General features: G+C 38.6%; 1 protein-coding gene across 6 annotated transcripts in view; it reads right to left on the bottom strand.

Moving 5' to 3' along the window:
- TMEM50B (transmembrane protein 50B) overlaps positions 1–19441 on the bottom strand; it is a 36873-nt gene that overhangs the window by 4494 nt on the left and 12938 nt on the right. For 2 of the 6 annotated variants that reach the window (XM_059886653.1, NM_001034786.2), the window contains 5 exons: positions 13774–13913; positions 11689–11801; positions 10337–10404; positions 3260–3352; positions 427–484 (listed from right to left, as the gene is read on the bottom strand). In XM_059886653.1, coding sequence (XP_059742636.1) covers positions 427–484; positions 3260–3352; positions 10337–10404; positions 11689–11801; positions 13774–13872 — 431 coding nt within the window. In that variant the 5' untranslated portion in view covers positions 13873–13913. Of the gene's footprint in view, positions 1–426; positions 485–3259; positions 3353–10336; positions 10405–11688; positions 11802–13773; positions 13914–14204; positions 14279–15842; positions 17437–19441 lie in introns of all 6 variants that reach the window. The other 4 variants (XM_059886651.1, XM_059886647.1, XM_059886643.1 and 1 more) reach the window with 4 other exon arrangements.

The following is a 19441-nucleotide window of genomic DNA, read 5'->3' as shown; positions in this document are numbered from 1 at the left end:
TTTTTTTTTTTTAACTGAAGGTGCATGATATGGCTTCTTAACAAAACACAGCCTATGGAAACAGCAGTCTGGTGGGTCCAAATCTCTGTTCTGCATTTGCTTATTAAGTGAACTTAAGTAAGCCTCTGAGTCTTATTTTCTCATTGATAAAATAGGAGCACCATCTGGTTCACATACTTAAGACAATTACACGGGAATTTAAAAAGTTAACATACATAAAGCATCCAGCTTAGGTCTTGGCATATAGCAGGGCCCCTAATTAAGTGGTTTATGTATGCTTTTATGCAATAGTAGAACTTTCACGTTTTAAAATAAGTTTTATCCACTGTAGATTTATCCATGTTTCATTGCATATGCTGCTCTTATAATAAAGATGATGTTTCTGTAAATGGTATACACGTATAGTTTAAAAATTAGGCAACTTACCTAAAAAATATAAGTGCATTTTGAAAAAACACAGCTAGTCCTGGATAAACATCAGTATCTGCACATACAAAGTGAAACAGATCATAAGATTACAAAAGGCAAAGGTCAACAACAAAGTATTTGTGACATTTATAATGCTCTGTATATTATAAAATAACTACTATTATTCATTAACTCCAAGCAATCCACAATGAGGGAATCCCCTGGCAGTCCAGTGGCGAGGACTCTGTGCTTTCGCTCTTGGGGCTCAATTTCAGGGTTCAATCAGTTCATGGAACTAAGATCCCACAAGCCACATGGTACAGCCAAAAAAAGAAAAGAAAAAAGAAATCTACAACAAAACTGAAGTAAGAAAATGCCAATCTTATTCTCTTAAAACAAAAGATTACTTTCATTCTGGATAAAAGACAAAGAATTTACTAGATTTTCTTTTTGACTTAAGTATTTGCTATGGTTTCAGCTACATCTGAACTGCTGAGGAAGCAGCAGCTCATCCGTCACGTCCCATGGCCAATAAATACACAATTGTCAGAAACACACAATGTTAGAAGTACACAGTGATAGAAATACACAACGTTAGGAATATGCAATGTTAGAAAGAGGCAAATTACATTTCTGATGATCTAACAGTCTGTTCAGCTCATTTTCCTTCATGAATTTAAGAGTTTTATTTCATAAATCTGACACATATGCAAAAAGAATCATTAGAATTCATCATCATATTCTCCTGGAGAAAAGAGTCACTCTCTTTCTAAGAAGGAAAAAGAAAACATTGGAAATGATTCAAATTTTTGTGGATATTAACTTTTATAAAACAATCAATGTTGATTAAAAATACTAGGTAGGATGAAGAAATATTCAGTTTGTAGCCTTTGAAATCACAGCAAACAATACAGCTACATGGTTAAAAGCTCCAAGATTGAGCCGTACCCTGGGATCTGAATCCCAACTCTACCACTGACTAAATGCATAATTATGGGCAAATTATTTAACCCATTATCCCTTACTTTCCTCATCTGTAAAATGGACATGGTAAGCACAGCTACCGCACAGAGTGTGAGAGGTGTAGACTGCGCACAGCACTCATGACAGTGCTTGCTCATGAAGCACTGTGTGACTGTCAGCTGCTACTATCAGTAACAGTTCCAGGAAACCTGTACACTAAAAGATGTGAACTACGTGTTAGAAATGCTCTCTGAAGTAAATGCATGTTCAGTTTGCAAACTAACATGTAGACATAGGGAATTCCTCGGTGGTCCAGTGGTTAAGACTCTGAGCTTCCACTGCAGGGAGTGCGGGTTCAGTCCCTGGTCAGGGAACTAAGATCCTACAGGCTGTGTGGTTTGGCCAAAACACTTTAAGTATATATAATAAGCAGTGCTGTAGGAATATGAAAATGAATATGAATATGAAAAGGAATATGAAAATCCATAATCAAGAAATGTCTCAATATATACTGGATCTTTAAAGATTAAGATACAACCACTAAAGGGAATTCCCTGGCGGTCCAGTGGTTAGGATCCTGCACTTCGACTGGTGGGGGAAGGAAGATTGCGCATGCTACATGGAACAGGCCAACAACTGCAAGCTCCATAGTATTTTTAATTAACTAAAATAACACATTTTAGATACATTTGGTGAGTGGTATTATTTAAACATTAGTCAACCACTGACCTCTTACACCTATTAATTTTGCACAAAATGAGAGATGAAGGTATTCCAAAATCTAATACTGATCAACCTATGATACTTAAGGGATCCTATCACTACATTAAAAGGTCAGCTGCGGGTCAGGAAAAGGAGATGTGACAGTTAAGCAGAGTGACAAAGAGATTCCAAAGACAGAGGCATCAGATGATGAATAAAGTGTTATCTGAAACTGATCCTATCTTTGGAGTGAAGGGGGAGAGCCAGTTAAAGGTTCTTCCGATGCTTCCAGGAGTACAGGGTACAACTGGGTCCTGCTTTTCAAAACCTCTCATCGCCTCCCTGATGAAAAGCTGTGGTGACTGAAACAGTCCTAAGACTCAGAACAGTGTACTAAGAGCTTGCTCCATTGCATCAACAGTTTCTACATGAACGCTACACACGTCTTCAATCCTGCACTTAAAAGACTCCCCTTGTACCTATGAATGAAAAATTAGAGACTGGGGTTGGAGAGGAGATGTATCAGTGGACAGAAAGATACTGGTGTCCATAACACCTTATCTTGAAATCCTTGGGGCCAGACATGTTTTAGAACTCAGAATTTTTCAGATTTAAGAATGATAACACAGGGCATATTACATAGCACCTGCAACTGGGTTTGGACCAGTATCCCACAATCACACAACCATATTCCCTCCCATAATAAAACATTTGAATGCTTATTAAAGCAAATAAAGATAATAATGAGCCCCAGGTCAATTTAAGTCAGGTTTTGCTGCCAAGCTGGTTATGAATTTCTTGACCTTCAGCACTTCATGGATTTTCAAGTTGTGTATAAGGGGCTGTAGCCCTGTGCAGGGTTCCCACTTTAAGACCATGACCCTCAGTAAAAGGCCTCTAGTGCAGAGCCTGGCTGCTTAGGGTAAGAAAGGAATGAGAACCTCGAGAGACGGCTGAGAGTTGCCTGGTCTTGTCAGTGGCTTGGATTTCCCAGCGAGCCTACCCTACTGCACTCAATGACCCCACAAGAAAGTTACATTAAACAACTTTTATTTTTACACAGAGTCTTAGCTTGAAGCTGAGTAATTACACTAAATTTTACTCCATGAGAAGATAACAGATTAAGCCACATAGAAAAGACATATCTGAATCTCTCCTACGAAAGAAAAGAGGAATAAATACTTACTCTGGGTAACATAGGCACCAAAGAGAATCCACATAGAAGCAATCAGTGACCCAAACATCAACATGAAACCAATGAAGAGCCAAACTCGAGCACCTGTGTGAAAAGCAGGCTTCATGATTTGCTCATTTCCGCAGTTCTATGTCTCAGTAATACATAACACTAGAACACACAACTTAATATACACTATGCCTATCAAAGATAGTCACATATTTATATACACCTGCTTTAATAATTAACTGAATGAAGATTTAAAAAAATAAAACTAAAAAGGGTAAAGCAATACTTGGGAAGGGAAAAAGGGTAAGTTGCCGTTCTACTGGCTAAAAAAACTAACAGCTGAGTAAATTAAAGTAGGCAGGCTTCATAAGTCTGCCTACTTAACCAAACTGATTAATTGAACCCTAACTGAAAAGTTATCCTCTTATATATTATCAAAGTAATTGTTCTATTAGAAGTAACAAATGTATTTCAGACAGCCATTACCATACAGGAAAGAGAGACTGCAAATGAATAAAGACCATATGTCCCCTCTTCATCAGTATTAATATCATGTTACTACTCGATATGGTACTAACAGCAGCCATATATCAGTCTCTCTTATGGATGAGGTGGCAACTTGTGCCACGTATCCTTGAAAAGTTCAAGGACAAAACCATCTCTTCAACCCCTCACTATGTAGAATTTTTGAATTTATACAACACAGAATCTCAATACAGTGAACATCTGGACACGTGAGTAGATTCAACACACTTACTGGAAAGCAAGTTAGCATTTGTGCCAGACCCTGATCACAGGTATATTGACAGCCTGTCACCCTGTGGAAGGGTTTGAATAAAGCTCCACTGGAATGAAAATAAAACCCAAGTTGATTTCCATAATAGCTAAACTTGCCTTCATTGCAGATATTCTGTTACTAAGTGAACAGAAATTCATATATTTTGGACACCAGATAAGCAGCAAGCTCAAAGCTCAGCATGGCTGGAATAGCTGATGTTTGAAAAAAACGGGTCTCCAGATTATCTCAGTTTTATCATAACACTAAGCAGATCTCCAGAAATATACAGTAATGTTTAGCTCCTTGGAGAAAGACATCTTCCAAATTCAATCACAGCTTTTTTCTAAAATAAATGAAAAGGAACTACCAAAACTCCTTGTAATTATTTTCCTTCATGTCCTTTATATGTGACCACTCAAAACTCTTCTGATAGAACAAGAAAAAAAAAACTTCCCTTAAAAAATGAGTATGCTTTTGTTTAACAAAAAATAAAAAACTAATATTTTCCCTTTTTTGCTTTGACTACAAGGAAGCTCAGAGTCAGGTTAATAAACAATTAATAAGAGTATCCATCTTGTCCTAGATTCTAAGTACAAGATCTCCTTTCTACCTGGGGTTCCTGTTCCTTCTTATTTAACATTCCCATTTGTTGTATATTTATTACTTTGATAACACTCTCCTGCAAGTTACTCTGGGAATTAAATAGGAATAAATTACAAATAAACTGTTAAAATAGTATGAAAGTGTGGCAATAACTGAGCATGCCTATAAGACAGTCTGCCCTTATTTTTTGAAGTACTAGACAGAACTTGCACTAAAGGCACCATGTATAAACTGTACTATGAACTTTAACTGAGTAGAGAATAATCATGGAATAAAATGTAATAGTCACTAAGAGTAAAAAGTACAGGCTTTGGAACCAGACAGACCCAAGACAAATACAAGTTCTACCTTTAAGCTAAAAAGCTTTGGGTAAGTTACAGCACAATTTTCTATACAAAATAGATAATAGTAACATAATCCACAGCAATGTCTGTGGAATATATTTTTAATGATCAAATAAATAAATGTGCGCTCTATGCACAACATTTTCACTTGCTAATACATGCTTTTATTCTTCATTCTCACTCATTTCTGACACTACTTGCCGAAGCTGGGGCACAAGACACGCAAGTGAGCATGTACACACAAACACACACAATGCACTTTTTAAAATAATTTTTATTTATTTTTATTTTTGGTTGTGCTGGGTCTTTGTTGCTCTGTGGGCTTTTCCTAGTTGCGAGTGGGGGCTACTCCCTAGTTGCAGTGTGGGGGCTTCTCACCGTGGTGGCTGCTCTTGCTGCGGAGCTCGGGCTCTAGGGTGCATGGGCTTCAGTAGTTGTGGCTCGTGGCTCTAGAGCAGCGGCTCAATAGCTGCAGCTCACGGGCTCAGGAGCTCCACGGCGTGTGGGACCCTCCCAGGTCAGGGATCGAACCTGTGTCCCCTGCACTGGCAGTGAATGCTTTACCACAGAGCCACCAGGGAAGCCCCACAATGCACTTTTAACTTAGGTTTGTCTGTCATTTGTCACTATCTCCAGCCTCTCCAATTCTTCAAGGATCACAATGCAAGTGAAATTATAAAATCTGCATCAGCATTTAAAGCATCAGGTGTAAAAGAAAGCTTATTTGTCCCCCTGTAACTGGCTCAGTTCACTTAGCATCACGTCCTCCAGGTTCATCCCTATTGTCACATACGGCAGGATTTCCTTCTTCCAGCCCCATGCCCTCATGTGAGGTATCTAAGACAGTCGAGCTCACAGAAACAGAGAGTACAGTAGTGGTTGCCAGGGGCTGAAGAGGGAAAGTGGGAGTCATTCAGTGGGTACATGAGATTCTAGAAAGGGCAAAACTACATTGACAGGAGGCAGATCAGTGGTGGCCAGGTAGGGGAAAGGGGGTTAAACTTTCTGGAGTAATGGAAATATTCTACACTATGACTGCAGGTGTAGTTACACACTGCGTACATTTGTCAAAATTCAAGTTGTACACCTTAAACTGAACTTTATATTTCATATAAAATTATCCTCAATTACACTGAGTAATGGTAACAGACCAGGAGACTAAACGGTTCTCGACTGGATACAAGCATGACACAGTGGCTAAAAGCGTAGGCTCTGAAACCAGCCTGTCAGTGTGTAAATCCTGGCCCCACCACACTTGCTTTCTGACTTTGGACAAGTTACTTGAGCTCTATGCCTTAGTTCCTTCACCTAAAATTGAGGACAAGATCGCTTAGCTCCAAGGACTATTGCAAAATTAACTGAGTTAATATATGTAGAGAATTCAGGCTAGTCTTTGGTACACACAAAGTATTCTACAAGAAGGGAATGGCAAATCACTTCAGTATTCATGCCTTGAGAATCCCATGAACACTATGAAAAAGCAAAAAGATATGACCCTGAAAGATGAACTCCCTAGGTCGGTAGGTACCCAAAATGCTACTGGAGATCAATGGAGAAATAACTCCAGAAAGAATGAAGAGACGGAGCCAAAGCAAAAACAACACCCAGTTGTAGATGGGACTGGCGATGGAAGTAAAGTCCAATGCTATAAAGAACAATATTGCTTAGGAACATGGAATGTTAGGTCCATGAGTCAAGGTAAATTGGAAGTGGCCAAACAGGAGATGGCAAGAGTGAACATTGACATTTTAGGAATCAGTGAACTAAAATGGACTGCAATGGGCGAATTTATATCTACTACTGTAGGCAAGGATCCCTTAGAAGAAATGGAGTAGCCCTCATAGTCAACAAGAGTCAGAAATGTAGTACTTGGATGCAATCTCAAAATCGACAGAATGATCTCTGTTCGTTTCCAAGGCAAACCATTCAATATCACAGTAATCCAAGTCTATGCCCCAACCAGTAAAGCTGAAGAAGCTGAAATTGAACAGTTCTATGAAGACCTACAAGACCTTCTAGAACTAACACCCCCCAAAAATGTCCTTTTCATCACAGGGGACTGGAATGCAAAAGTAGGAAGTCAAGAGATACCTGGAGTAACAGGCAAATTTGGCCTTGGAGTACAAAACGAAGCAGGGCAAAGGCTAATAGAGTTTTACCAAGAGAATGCACTGGTCATAGCAAACACCCTCTTCCAACAACACAAGAGAAGACTCTACACATGGACATCACCAGATGGTCAATATAGAAATCAGACTGACTATATTCTTTGCAACCAAAGATGGAGAAGCTCTATGCAATCAGCAAAAACAAGACCAGAAGCTGACTGGGGCTCAGATCATGAACTCCTTATTGCCAAATTCAGGCTTAAATTGAAGAAAGTGAGGAAAACAACTAGACGATTTAGGAAAGACCTAAATCAAATCCCTTACAATTATACAATGGAAGTGACAAATAGATTCAAGGGGTTAGATCTGATAGACAGAGTGTTTGAAGAACTATGGAGGTTGGTGACATTGTACAGGAGGCAGTGATCAAGACCATCCCCAAGAAAAAGAAATGCAAAAAGGCAAAATGGTTGTCTGAGGAGGCCTTACAAATAGCTGAGAAAAGAAGAGACACGAAAGGCAAAGGAGAAAAGGAAAGATATACTCATTTGAATGCAGAGTTTCAAAGAATAGCAAGGAGAGATAAGAAAGCCTTCCTCAGTGATCAATGCAAAGAAATAGAAGAAAACAACAGAATGGAAAAGACTAGAGCTCTCTTCATGAAAATTAGAGATACCAAGGGAACATTTCATACAAAGATGGGCTCGATAAAGGACAGAAATGGTATGGACCTAACAGAAGCAGAAGATATTAAGAACAGGAGGCAAGAATACATGGAAGAACTATACAAAAAATATCTTCATGACCTCATGACCTAGATAACCATGATGGTGTGATCACTCACCCAGAGCCAGACATCCTAGAACGTGAAGTCAAGTGGGCCTTAGGAAGCATCACTACAAACAAAGCTAGTGGAGGTAATGGAATTCCAGTTGAGCTATTTCAAATCCTAAAAGATGATGCTGTGAAAGTGCTACACTCAATATGCCAGCAAATTTGAAAATTCTGCAGTGGCCACAGGACTGGAATAGGTCAGTTTTCATTCCAGTCCCAAAGAAAGGCAATGCCAGAGAATGTTCAAACTACTGCACAATTGCATTCATCTCACATGCTAGCAAAGTAATGCTCAAAATTCTCCAAGCCAGGCTTCAACAGTATGTGAACCATGAACTTCCAGATGTCAAACTGGCTTTAGAAAAGGCAGAGGAACCAGAGATCAAATTGCCAACATCCATTGGATCATTGAGAAAGCAAGAGTTCTAGAAAAACATCTACTTCTGCTTTACTGACTACGCCAAAAGCCTTTGACTGTGTGGATCACAACAAACTGTGGTAAATTCTTCAAGAGATGGGAATACCAGACCACCTGACCTGCCTCCTGTGAAATTTGTACGCAAGTCAGGAAGCAACAGTTGGAACTGGACATGGAAAAACAAACTGGTTTCAAATCGAGAAAGGAGTATGTCAAGGCTGTATATTGTCACCCTGCTTGTTTAACTTATATGAAGAGTACATCATGTAAAATGCCAGCTGGATGAAGCAAAAGCTGGAATCAAGACTGCCAGGAAAAATATCAATAACCTCAGATATGCAGATGACACCACCCTTATGGCAGAAAGCGAAGAAGAACTAAAGAGACTCTAGATGAAAGTCAAAGTGGAGAGTGAAAAAGTTGGCTTAAAGCTCAACATTCATTCTAAGCAGTGTTTTATTTACATTGCAAATGTTTCAATGTATTATATTTTCTTTACCATTAAAGTTCAAAAGATTTTCAAAAAAAAAAAAAGCTCAACATTCAGAAAACAAAGGTCATGACATCTGGTCCCATCACTTCACAGCAAATAGATGGGGAAACAGTGGAAACAGTGACAGACTTTATTTTCTTGGGCTGAAAAATCATTGCAGATGGTGACTGCAGCCACGAAATTAAAAGACGCTTACTCCTTGGAAGAAAAGTTATGACCAACCTAGACAACATATTAAAAAGCAGAGACATTATTTTGTCCACAGAAGTCCGTCTAGTCAAAGCTATTGTTTTTCCAGTAGTCATGTATGGGTGTGAGAGTTGGACTATAAAGAAATCAGCAGTGCTGAAGATTTGATTCTTTTGAACTGTGGTACTGGAGAAGACTCTTGAGAGTCCCTTGGACTGCAAGAAGATCCAACCAGTCCATCCTAAAGGAAATGGGTCCTGAATATTTACTGGAAGGACTGATGCTGAAGCTGAAACTCCAATACTTTGGCCACCTGATGCAAAGAACTGACTCCTTGGAAAAGATCCTGATGTTAAGAGATTAAAGGCAGGAGGATGAGGATGAGATGGTTGGATGGCATCACCGACTTGATGGACATGAGTTTGAGCAAACTCCTGGAGTTGGTATTGGACAGGGAAGCCTGGTGTGCTATAGTCCATGGGGTCGCAAAGAGATGGACATGACTGAGCAACTGAACTCAACTGAATTCTGCAAGTGCTTGCTATTATTCCTTTTTTTAAATATTTTTTAATTTTTTTTTTTTTTTTTTTGCTATTATTCCTAATCATCGTTCAAAATTCCTTTCCCACGTATTCCCAATTTCTGACTATAATTACAAGTTACCCTCCCTCATCCTTAAAGGCTAGAAACAGGATGTCTAGTCCTGTACTGTTCATATACAGCAAGAAAATTCCACTGGAAACAAACCCCTGGATTCTAATAGAATGTGTTATAGTCGGAATAAAAAAAAATACTATTGGATGACAAATCAAAAGATTTCAAACAAAAAAATGTGTATGTAGACAGCATGACTGTTCTAGACACTTTTGTTGTAGTCTATGGGTTGGTTATTCAGGTGATCAGAACTAAATGTGAAAAACACTGTAGCCCTAAGTTTGATCTCTTAATGTGTTCGTACTTTGGTGTTAGATATTCACAATCAGCTATATTGTAAGTAATATTATTGGTCAATATTTGGGATAAGAATAAATCCATCATTAGTATAGGAAGAATAACCTGGAGTCAAGATCCACTGATTCTGAGTGGTATATTTTATCTATATACTATGGGCAATATAACATGTCAAAAACCAGTAACTTTAACTTTCTTAAAGTTTTAAATAACAAAAACTTTTAAACTTTTAATAAAGCAAAACATTAAAAATTCTACATAATCATTACCATCCCTAAATAAAGACTCACAAGAGGCTTTGTTTTTTCTACTGATAAATCCCTCTTTCACTAGCATACAGTAACCACTCAAAAGGGCCTTACCTGTTCTTCCCAAACAGCCGCTCTCATAGCTGTCACCTCTCACCTGAGCATTGGACACAGCGTTTATCCTAGAACAATACAAAATCATCCAATAAGCTTTCAGGCTGCTAAGAGAGTCACAGATATTTAGAAGGGTATATCTTTTTCACAAGTCATTTAGAAGAGAAACATTTTCTAACTAAAGTCAACATCTAAATAACTGAATGTATCTTTTAACTTAAATGTCCTAATGGATAGAAATATTACAGTAGTCTTACTTTACTAAAATACACCCAGAAAAGATTTAATTTTCAGGGATTACTATCACGTGCCTCCAGAGATTATGAAAGAGACTTCGGTTTTCTGATTTCCTTGCCGATTTTACATGAGTGGCCTGCTGTGTGTGACCCCATTTTAAGGCTCTCACTATAACCAAGAGCTCAAAAGTTTCTCTTTGTGTTAAAAGTCAAGTGTCTTTCTCTCATCCATTTCTCAAATTCAGAGAACATGTGGTTTACGTATAATAAATAGGCTCACTTTATTCAGCTTCTCTTTCCACTTTTGTCAGAGCAGGTTCATTTGTAGCAGGAATTGTCTTTACTTAGCATCCTGAATGAATATAAGTAGATCCATCTTCTACAAATTTAAACGTTTTTAAAGCTCCTGACTATAATAAAATTATACAATCTTATGTTTAACCTAGTTTTTAAATTATTAAAAGACATCCATGAAAAACTTCTAAACTTTTAGGAAGTGACAGAATGGCTAAACCTGAAAATGATTTAATAGAAAAGCCATAGATCAATCTCTTAATTTAAAGGTTAATCCTGTCCTCCCCCAAATACTAGCAAATATAGTCAATAATACATTTAAATAATATTCCATGGTAAAAGATGAATATATGAGAATATTCAAGGATTACTCCCCTCCTAAAAAAATCTACAAATGTACAAACTTGATTAAATCTAAAATGCCAATGATTTTTAAGATGCACCATTATTTTTCATGCTGCCAAGGAAAAAAATTATGAATTATAAGATACCAATGACTATGAGAAGCATGCTGATATTCAGAGATGTTAAAATACAAAAAATAGTCTTAAGATCTATAAAACATAGTAATTTGTCAGTTTAACAAATATAAGATCGAAAATCACATGCTGAATCATTATAGAGGATAAAAAGATTATCTGACCAAATTCAACAGTCATTCTTGATTTTTAAAAATTTTAATAAAATGGGAATATAGATATACGCACATATATATCTATCATGTTAAAGACTCAATCGAAGTTATTCCAGATAGCATTAAACTTTTGAGAAAAAAAAGTTTTTAGAAAAATAATCTTGAGTTGAGAGTTACCTCATACTTACATGAAGAAAGCCAATGTGGAAAACACACCACATGTGTGAAAGGCATGGTTCAGCTGCTCTGGCTTCGGATACACTACAGCTGCATCGATCATTATCCACCAACCGGTAAAAAACTTGGGAAGGAGAAAGAGCCCATGTCGTTAAAACAGCACTAACACTAACACTTTGGTTTACGTGTTCCTTAACATTTCACGTTTTCTATGGGCCATATAATTGAAACATACAATGAAATATGTCTACTTGGAGTTTTAGATGCTGAAATATAAAAAATAAGAATCCCTTATTCTTTATAGTGATGAGATAAATCCAACTAATCAAATCGGTGTAAGATTCTGATGTCCTGCTCTCAGTGTAAGATGAAAAATTTATTATCTAGGAATGAATTATCTGCTTCTTTCACCATAAATTTATATACAACCATAAAATACACCATAAATGCACCATAAAATTATACACAACCAAAGCTCTCTTAACTAACCAGTTCCCTGATTACCTGGTTTCACTCTCTTATTCATATTAAAAAGCACTCAGACATTCCTTTTTAATGTGACCAAACACTTTCGTTTCCACAAATGAGTTGCCACGTCTCCAAGAAAACATCTAAGCTTGCTATGATTTTAATTAATAGGCAATTTGATTAAATACTGTAAACTGATTAAATATGAGTTTGGAAAATGTAAAGTTTCTATGTAAACTAGGCTGAACAGACAAAGTAGAAAAGTTACTAAGGAATTCATAGGCAAATTAAGTGCAGGAGAGATGACCCTAGAGAGCAAGAAAAACTTAGAAACACCTAAAAGACTTCTGCATGCATACTGCTTCACAGTTATCTTTAGTTCTTGTCCTACTTATTTTTTTTTTCTATTGGACTTCAGGTGTAGACCTATACACTGAAAAAGAGAAATTTACATTAAGTGTAACAGATCTTTCTGGTCCCAGCTCAAGGTGGTTGTGGTTTCAATGATGAGCTCCCCAAAGGGAATGTAACTCATTCCAGGCCTTGGAGGCACCAGAATACATTTAGCTTCAAAATGAAAAGTTTTATAACAACAGTCTTCAGACCAAGAAAATTAATGCAAAACTTCATGATGGAGTATGCCAGTATCATAAAGAAGCTCTGGAATGACGTGTAAAATACAGCAAGTATCTTATTCAGTGGGACCTGGGAATGCTTGATTTCCATCACAAGATTGGCCACGATCTGATTTTTTTTTTGGGGGGGGTTGGCACTGTGCCCTGTGGCTTCCCTAGTGGCTCAGAGGGTAAAGAATCCGCCTGCAATGCAGAAGACCAAGGTTCGATCCCTGGGTTGGGAAGATCTCCTGGAGAAGGAAATGGGAGAGTCCCATGGACAGGGGAGCCTGGCAGGCTACAGTCCATGGGTTCCCAAAGCGTTGGACACAACTGAGCAACTTCACTTTCACTTTCATTGCGGCATGTGGGATCTTAGTCCCCTGAGGAGGGATGGAGCTCATACTCCCTGCAGTGGAATCGTGGAGTCTTAACCACTGGCCCATCAGAGAAGTCCATGATTTAATTTTTTTGAAGCTCAAAGATTAAGTACAGGGGGTGAGAAGGGACTCTTTATACCATTCTATTTTTGTCTGTATGTTTGATATATTTAGTAAAAAGCGTTTAAAAAAAAAAAAAAAAAAACTTCCCTGGTGATCTAGCAGTTAAGAATCTGCCTGCCAGTGCAAGGATCACAGGTTCAATCCCTGGTCCGTGAGGATCCCACATGCAGAGGAGCACTAAGCCCATGCACCACAACTACTGAGCCTGAGCACTGGAGCCCCTGAGCAGCAACGGCAGAAGCCCATGTGCCCTAGAGTCTGTGCTCCTCAAGGAGAGACGTCATGGCAATGAGAAGCACGGGTGCTGCAACTAGAGAAGGCTTGCACGCAGCAACGAAAACCCAGCACGGCCAGAAACTAAATAAATAAATATTAAAGCAAAAAAGGAAGGAAAAAACTACTGCCTACAAAAACTGTATTATCTTGGTTATTCATAGTGCAAAGGAATCGTGATCAATTTTCAGGGGGAAAGGTGAGGCATAAATGTCACCAACGACGCCTTTCCACTTACCAATATACCTGCAACCACAGAAGCCACTGCATTTCTTCTCTCACTCCAGTCGATGCACTCACATTCCGGCCAACGGAAATTATCTAGGAAGCCTGCCATTTTCACCACTGAAGCATGGATTTTTCATTAAATACTATATTCTAAAAAAAAAAAAAAAAAAGACAAAAAAAAATCCATGTAAGGAAATATTTTTAAGAAGTGAAATATTGTACTCCTTTCTTAAAGCTTTAAAGAACAACTTACTTCGGGTCTTTATCTCCTATAGGTAAGAAGAAAAATAGTACTACACTGAGTATCTATTGAGATGTACCTAAGACTGCTAAGACACAAGAGGGCGCTTACTAACAGTATCTGTTAAACGAGCAGGGTGTTTTTAAAACGTGTCTGCAAAGTCTCTGACACTTCTCCAATTGACAGGTGGATCTATGTACCTTCCTTTGAATTGAGGCCAACGATAAAGGTGGGTTGAGGGCTTCCCTGGTAGCTCAACTGGTAAAGAATCCACCTGCAATGCAAGAGACCCCGGTTCAATTCCTGGGTCAGGAAGATCCCCTGGAGAAGGAATAGGCTACCCACTCCAGTATTCTTAGGCTTCCCCTGTAGCTCATATGGTAAAGAATCTGCCTGCCTGGGTTCGATCCCAGGATTGGGAAGATCCCATGGAGGAGGGCACAGCAACCCACTCTAGTATTCTTGCCTGGAGAATCCCCATGGGCAGAGAAGCCTGGTGGGCTACAGTCCAGGGGGTTGCAAAGAGTCAGACATGACTGAGCGACTCAGCACAGCACAGCAAAGGTGGGTTGACCAACAAAGTAGAGAAAGTGATGCCATGTAACTTCTCAGACTAGATCATACAAGGTAAGGAACACTAAGACCAGAGTCCTGGTTCCTTCATGAAAAATCCAAGGCCATGGTACTGTGAGCAGACCACATATAGGTGTTCTGGTCTAGTGCCAGGTGGCGGCCCAGCCAACAGCTAGCCCCAAACACTGCAATATAAACTCTCTTAAATACCTGACTAACCGCTCACTGCAACTAGAGAAAGTCCTCACACAGCAACAATGACCCACTGTAGCCAAAAATAAATTAATTAAAATCCAATGAACAAAAGCATCTTAAAAAGCATTCAATATCATCAGTCATCAGGGAAATGCAAATTAAAGAAGTATCACATCCACTAGAAGAGCTAAGATTTTTTAAAAATATTGACTGTTGGTGGTAGAACAATTGGAAATCTTACACATTTCTGACTGCAATTTCTTACAAAGTTAAAAATAAACCATCCTATAACCTAGCAATTCCATTTCTAAATATTTACCAAGGGAAGTAAAAACATATGTCCACATACACAAAAAGACTTTTACAAGCAAGTTTAGAGCAGGTTTATTCATATTAGTTCCAAACTGAAACAACCTAAATGCTTAACAGAAAAACAAATGGATAAACAAATTATGATCAATCCATAGAATGGAATATTATTCAGGGACAAAAAAGGATGAATAATACATATAACCACACAGAAAAAAAACCTCAGAAACCTGATTTATGTGAAAAAAGGCAGACACAAAAGAGTATATACTGTATGATGCTATTTAAATGAAGCTTAAGAGACAAAACTAACCAATGTTCCCAGAAATCAAAACAGTGATCGCCTACAGGGACTGAGAACTGACTACAAGGGAACTTTTTTTTGTGGGGGAGTGATAGAAATGGTCTATATCTTGGTTGAGATACTGATTATGCAGGTACATGTATTTATCAAAAGTTACTGAAGTGTACACTTAAGAGCTGTGTATTTTACAGTATGTAAATTTTACCTACAAGCAGTTTTATTTTTTAATTTTATCATTTAGATATGCTTTAGCTGCACTAAAGACTTACTCTGTATGCATTATGGGTATGTTTCATCAAGATAGTCTGCAGACATGGAGATGAACTGTTATCAAAGATTAAACATTAACTAGTTAAAAAGCAAGTTTAGGGGAAGGTCACCATGAATTTAAGACAATGTCTGAAGGTTAAAACAAAAGTCGTACTTCTTATTGTAAAATTCATTTCCCAAGACTTACCCAGTGGTCCAGGGGTTAAGAACCCACCTTTCAATGCAAAAGATGTGGGTTTGATCCCTCGTCGGGGATCTAAGATCCCACATGCCTCAGGGCAACTAGGTCTGCATGCCGCAACTACTGAGCCCATTCGGCCCAGAGCCTGGGGAACCACAGCTAGCGAAGGAGCACGCCACAGTGAAAGATCCTGAAAGGTCCCGCATACTGCAACTAAGACCTGACCCAGCCGAATAAATAGTCTCCTTAAAATTCATTTCAGAAAACATACAGTCATCCCTCGGTATATACAGGGGGTTTGGTTCCAGGACTACCCTTGGACACTAAAATCTGTGGACACTGAAGTCCCTTATATAAAATGGCATCAGTTCAGTTCAGTTCAGTCACTCAGTCGTGTCCGACTCTTTGCGACCCCATGAACCACAGCATGCCAGGCCTCCCTGTCCATCACCAACTTCTGGAGTTTACCCAAACTCATGTCCATTGAGTCGGTGATGCCATCCAACCAGCTCATCCTCTGTTGTCCCCTTCTCCTCCCGCCTTCAATCTTTCCCAGAATCAGGGTCTTTTCAAATGAGTCAACTCTTCGCATCAGATGGCCAAAGTATTAGAGTTTCAGCTTCAATATCAGTCCTTCCAATTAACACCCAGGACTGATCATCTCCCTTAGGATGGACTGGCTGGATGTCCTTGCAGTCCAAGGGACTCTCAAGAGTCTTCTCCAACACCACAGTTCAAAAGCAACAATTCTTCGGTGCTCAGCTTTCTTTATAGTCCACTCTCACATCCACACATGACTTCTGGATAGCTTTGACTAGACGGACCTTTGTGGGCAAAGTAACGTCTCTGTTTTTTAATATGCTGTCTAGGTTGGTCATAACTTTTCTTCCAAGGAGCAAGCATCTTTTAATTTCATGGCTGCAGTCACCATCTGCAGTGATCTTGGAGCCCAAGAAAATAAAATCTCTCACTGTTTCCATTGCTTCCCCGTCTATCTGCCATGAAGTGATGAGACCAGATGCCTTTACCTTCATTTTCTGAATGTTGAGTTTTAAGCCAACTTTTTCACTCTACTCTTTCACTTTCATCAAAAGGCTCTTTAGTTCTCCTTCGCTTTCTGCCCTAAGGGAGGCATCATCTGCATATCTGAAGTTATTGATATTTTTCCTGGAAATGTTGATTCCAGCTTTTGCTTCATCCAGCCCAACATTTCACATGACGTACTCTGCATATAAGTTAAACAAACAGGGTAACAATATACAGCCTTGATGTACTGCTTTCCCAATTTGGAACCAGTCTGTTTTTCTATGTCTAGTTCTAAGTGTTGCTTCTTGACCTGCATATAGATTTCTCAGGAGGCAGGTCAGGTGTGGTCTGGTATTCCCGTCTCTTGAAGAATTTTCCACAGTTTGTCGTGATCCACAGAGTCAAAGGCTTTGGCGTTAATGCAGACATTTAAAAAAGTATTTTTGAGGGACTTCCCTGGTGGTCCAGTGGTTGAGACCCCATGCTTCCAATGCAGGGGGGTGCAGGTTTCATCTCTAGTTGGGGAGCTAATATCCCACATGCCATGTGAAAAAAACTTTTTTTATATTTATTTCTGAAAAACATAGAATGGCAGGAGTAAATGGTAATGACTAAGTGAAAAAAGCAGGTTATTAAAACTATCTATTGCATTATTTCCTTTTTAGAAAAAAGAATCAGCAGTATAAACACATACATGTGTAAAAATGCTAGAACGACAAACACCAGTACTTCCGTAATATCATTATACATATGGATGATGTATGTATCCATACATAGATAGAAATAGAAATAGTCTATTTTCAAAGTCTGCTGCACTGAGCATGAATTACATTTTTTTAATGCAAAGTGATTTTTAACATTAACACTGTAATTAAAACTATGAATTGTTGATTCTTCTTGCCTGTTGAAAACCTCTTATATGATGTACTATGTCTATAACTATGTTTAATAAACAAACTTTTTTGAGGTCAAGGAAATTACCGGTATGTTCTCCCATAAAACTGACCCTGGTAGCAATTTTTAAAAAACAAGATTATTAAACTGAACTAAAGGAAGTTTTCTAATACATTCAGTTCAGCTCATTTCAGTTCAGTCGCTCAGTCGTGTCCGACTCTTTGTGACCCCATGAATCCAAGGGACTCTCAAGAGTCTTCTCCAACACCACAGTTCAAAAGCATCAGTTCTTCGGCACTCAGCTTTCTTCACAGTCCAACTCTCACATCCATACATGATCACTGGAAAAACCATAGCCTTGATAGACATTAGACAGTCATTATTGCCACTCCTAAAAGGTAACTCTTTATAAAAAGAAATGAGTCTTTTTTTGTTTTTTTGCCTGTGCCATGCCGCATACAGGATCATAGTTCCCCAACCAGGGATCAAACCTATGCCCCCTTAAGTGGAAGCTCGGAATCCTAACCACTGGACCACCAGGGAATTCCCAGAAATGAGCCCTTTTTAGAGGGCATTTTAAATGATTCTATTGTGAAATTTTCATTTCCAAACAGTTAGTTTAGGAAACCAAAGGACAGCTGAAAAAGGCAAGAGGAGAAAACAACAAACACTTGAATAATATATAAACATGGTCTGAACAATTTCCATATACACCCAAGTCCCAAAATTCAAAATTCTTTCCTTTGACCAAACTTTCATACTACCATCTGTTTGTTCATCTATCTTTGCACTAGTTGCCAAATGATGTTAGGTGCTGTGTATACAAAAATGATTACCACAATCAACGTAAAGAATTTAGGGGACATTGTCAGAAGAGTAAATGTGCTATAAATATACATAACCTATGGGCTATAACATAAAAGCGGTATAATAGAAATATAAAAACAGTGTTACAGAAGAGTTGCCAGGAAGAGTTGAGGGAAGTTTAATAAAGGAAAAATAAACTTGGCTGAGTTTTGAAGCAACAATAGGAATATGATAGATAAAAAAGAAGGAATAAAATATGTGAAATCATGTAGGCACACAAGAAAACAGGGTAGAGTTTATGGTATTTCAAAGAGTGGTGGTGGTGATTAACCTGTATGGAACAAGATCAAGAAGACTTTTTCAGCCTATGCAAATCTGACCTCTACCCTCGAAGCCAGGGATTAGCCAACTTCTTCTGTAAAGAACCAGAGAGTGCACATTTTTGGCTTTGCAGACCAAACGATCTCCGCCAGGACTATGCATCTCTGCTGTTATACAGCACAGACACTATGTGGACAAATGAGCATATGCCTGTATTCCAATAATACTTAATTTACAAAGCAAGCAGCAGACCAGACCTGGCCCACAGCTCGGAGTCTGTAGGCCCTTGCTTTGAGAACTAGGGAACTGCCAGAGGCTTGTAAGCAGGGAAGACAAGATCAGTGCTGTGATTTGAAAGATAATTCTGGGAGCAGGAGTATGGAGAAGGGACTGAAGGAGTATGTTAAAGACACCTTCTAGACAGAAAGAGAATAAGGATATGAACTGAGGCCAGACTGGTACAGGCTAAAGAAAAGGGTTTTGTTTGAGAAATACTAGCATGGTATTATCCACAAGCAAGCAAGAGCTAAGGATGACTACGTTTGGGTGCTCAATGC

Source organism: Bos taurus, chromosome 1 (genome assembly GCF_002263795.3).
Source record: "Bos taurus isolate L1 Dominette 01449 registration number 42190680 breed Hereford chromosome 1, ARS-UCD2.0, whole genome shotgun sequence".
Classification (NCBI taxonomy): Eukaryota; Metazoa; Chordata; class Mammalia; order Artiodactyla; family Bovidae; genus Bos; species Bos taurus.
This window is presented reverse-complemented; position numbering and strand designations above follow the sequence as displayed.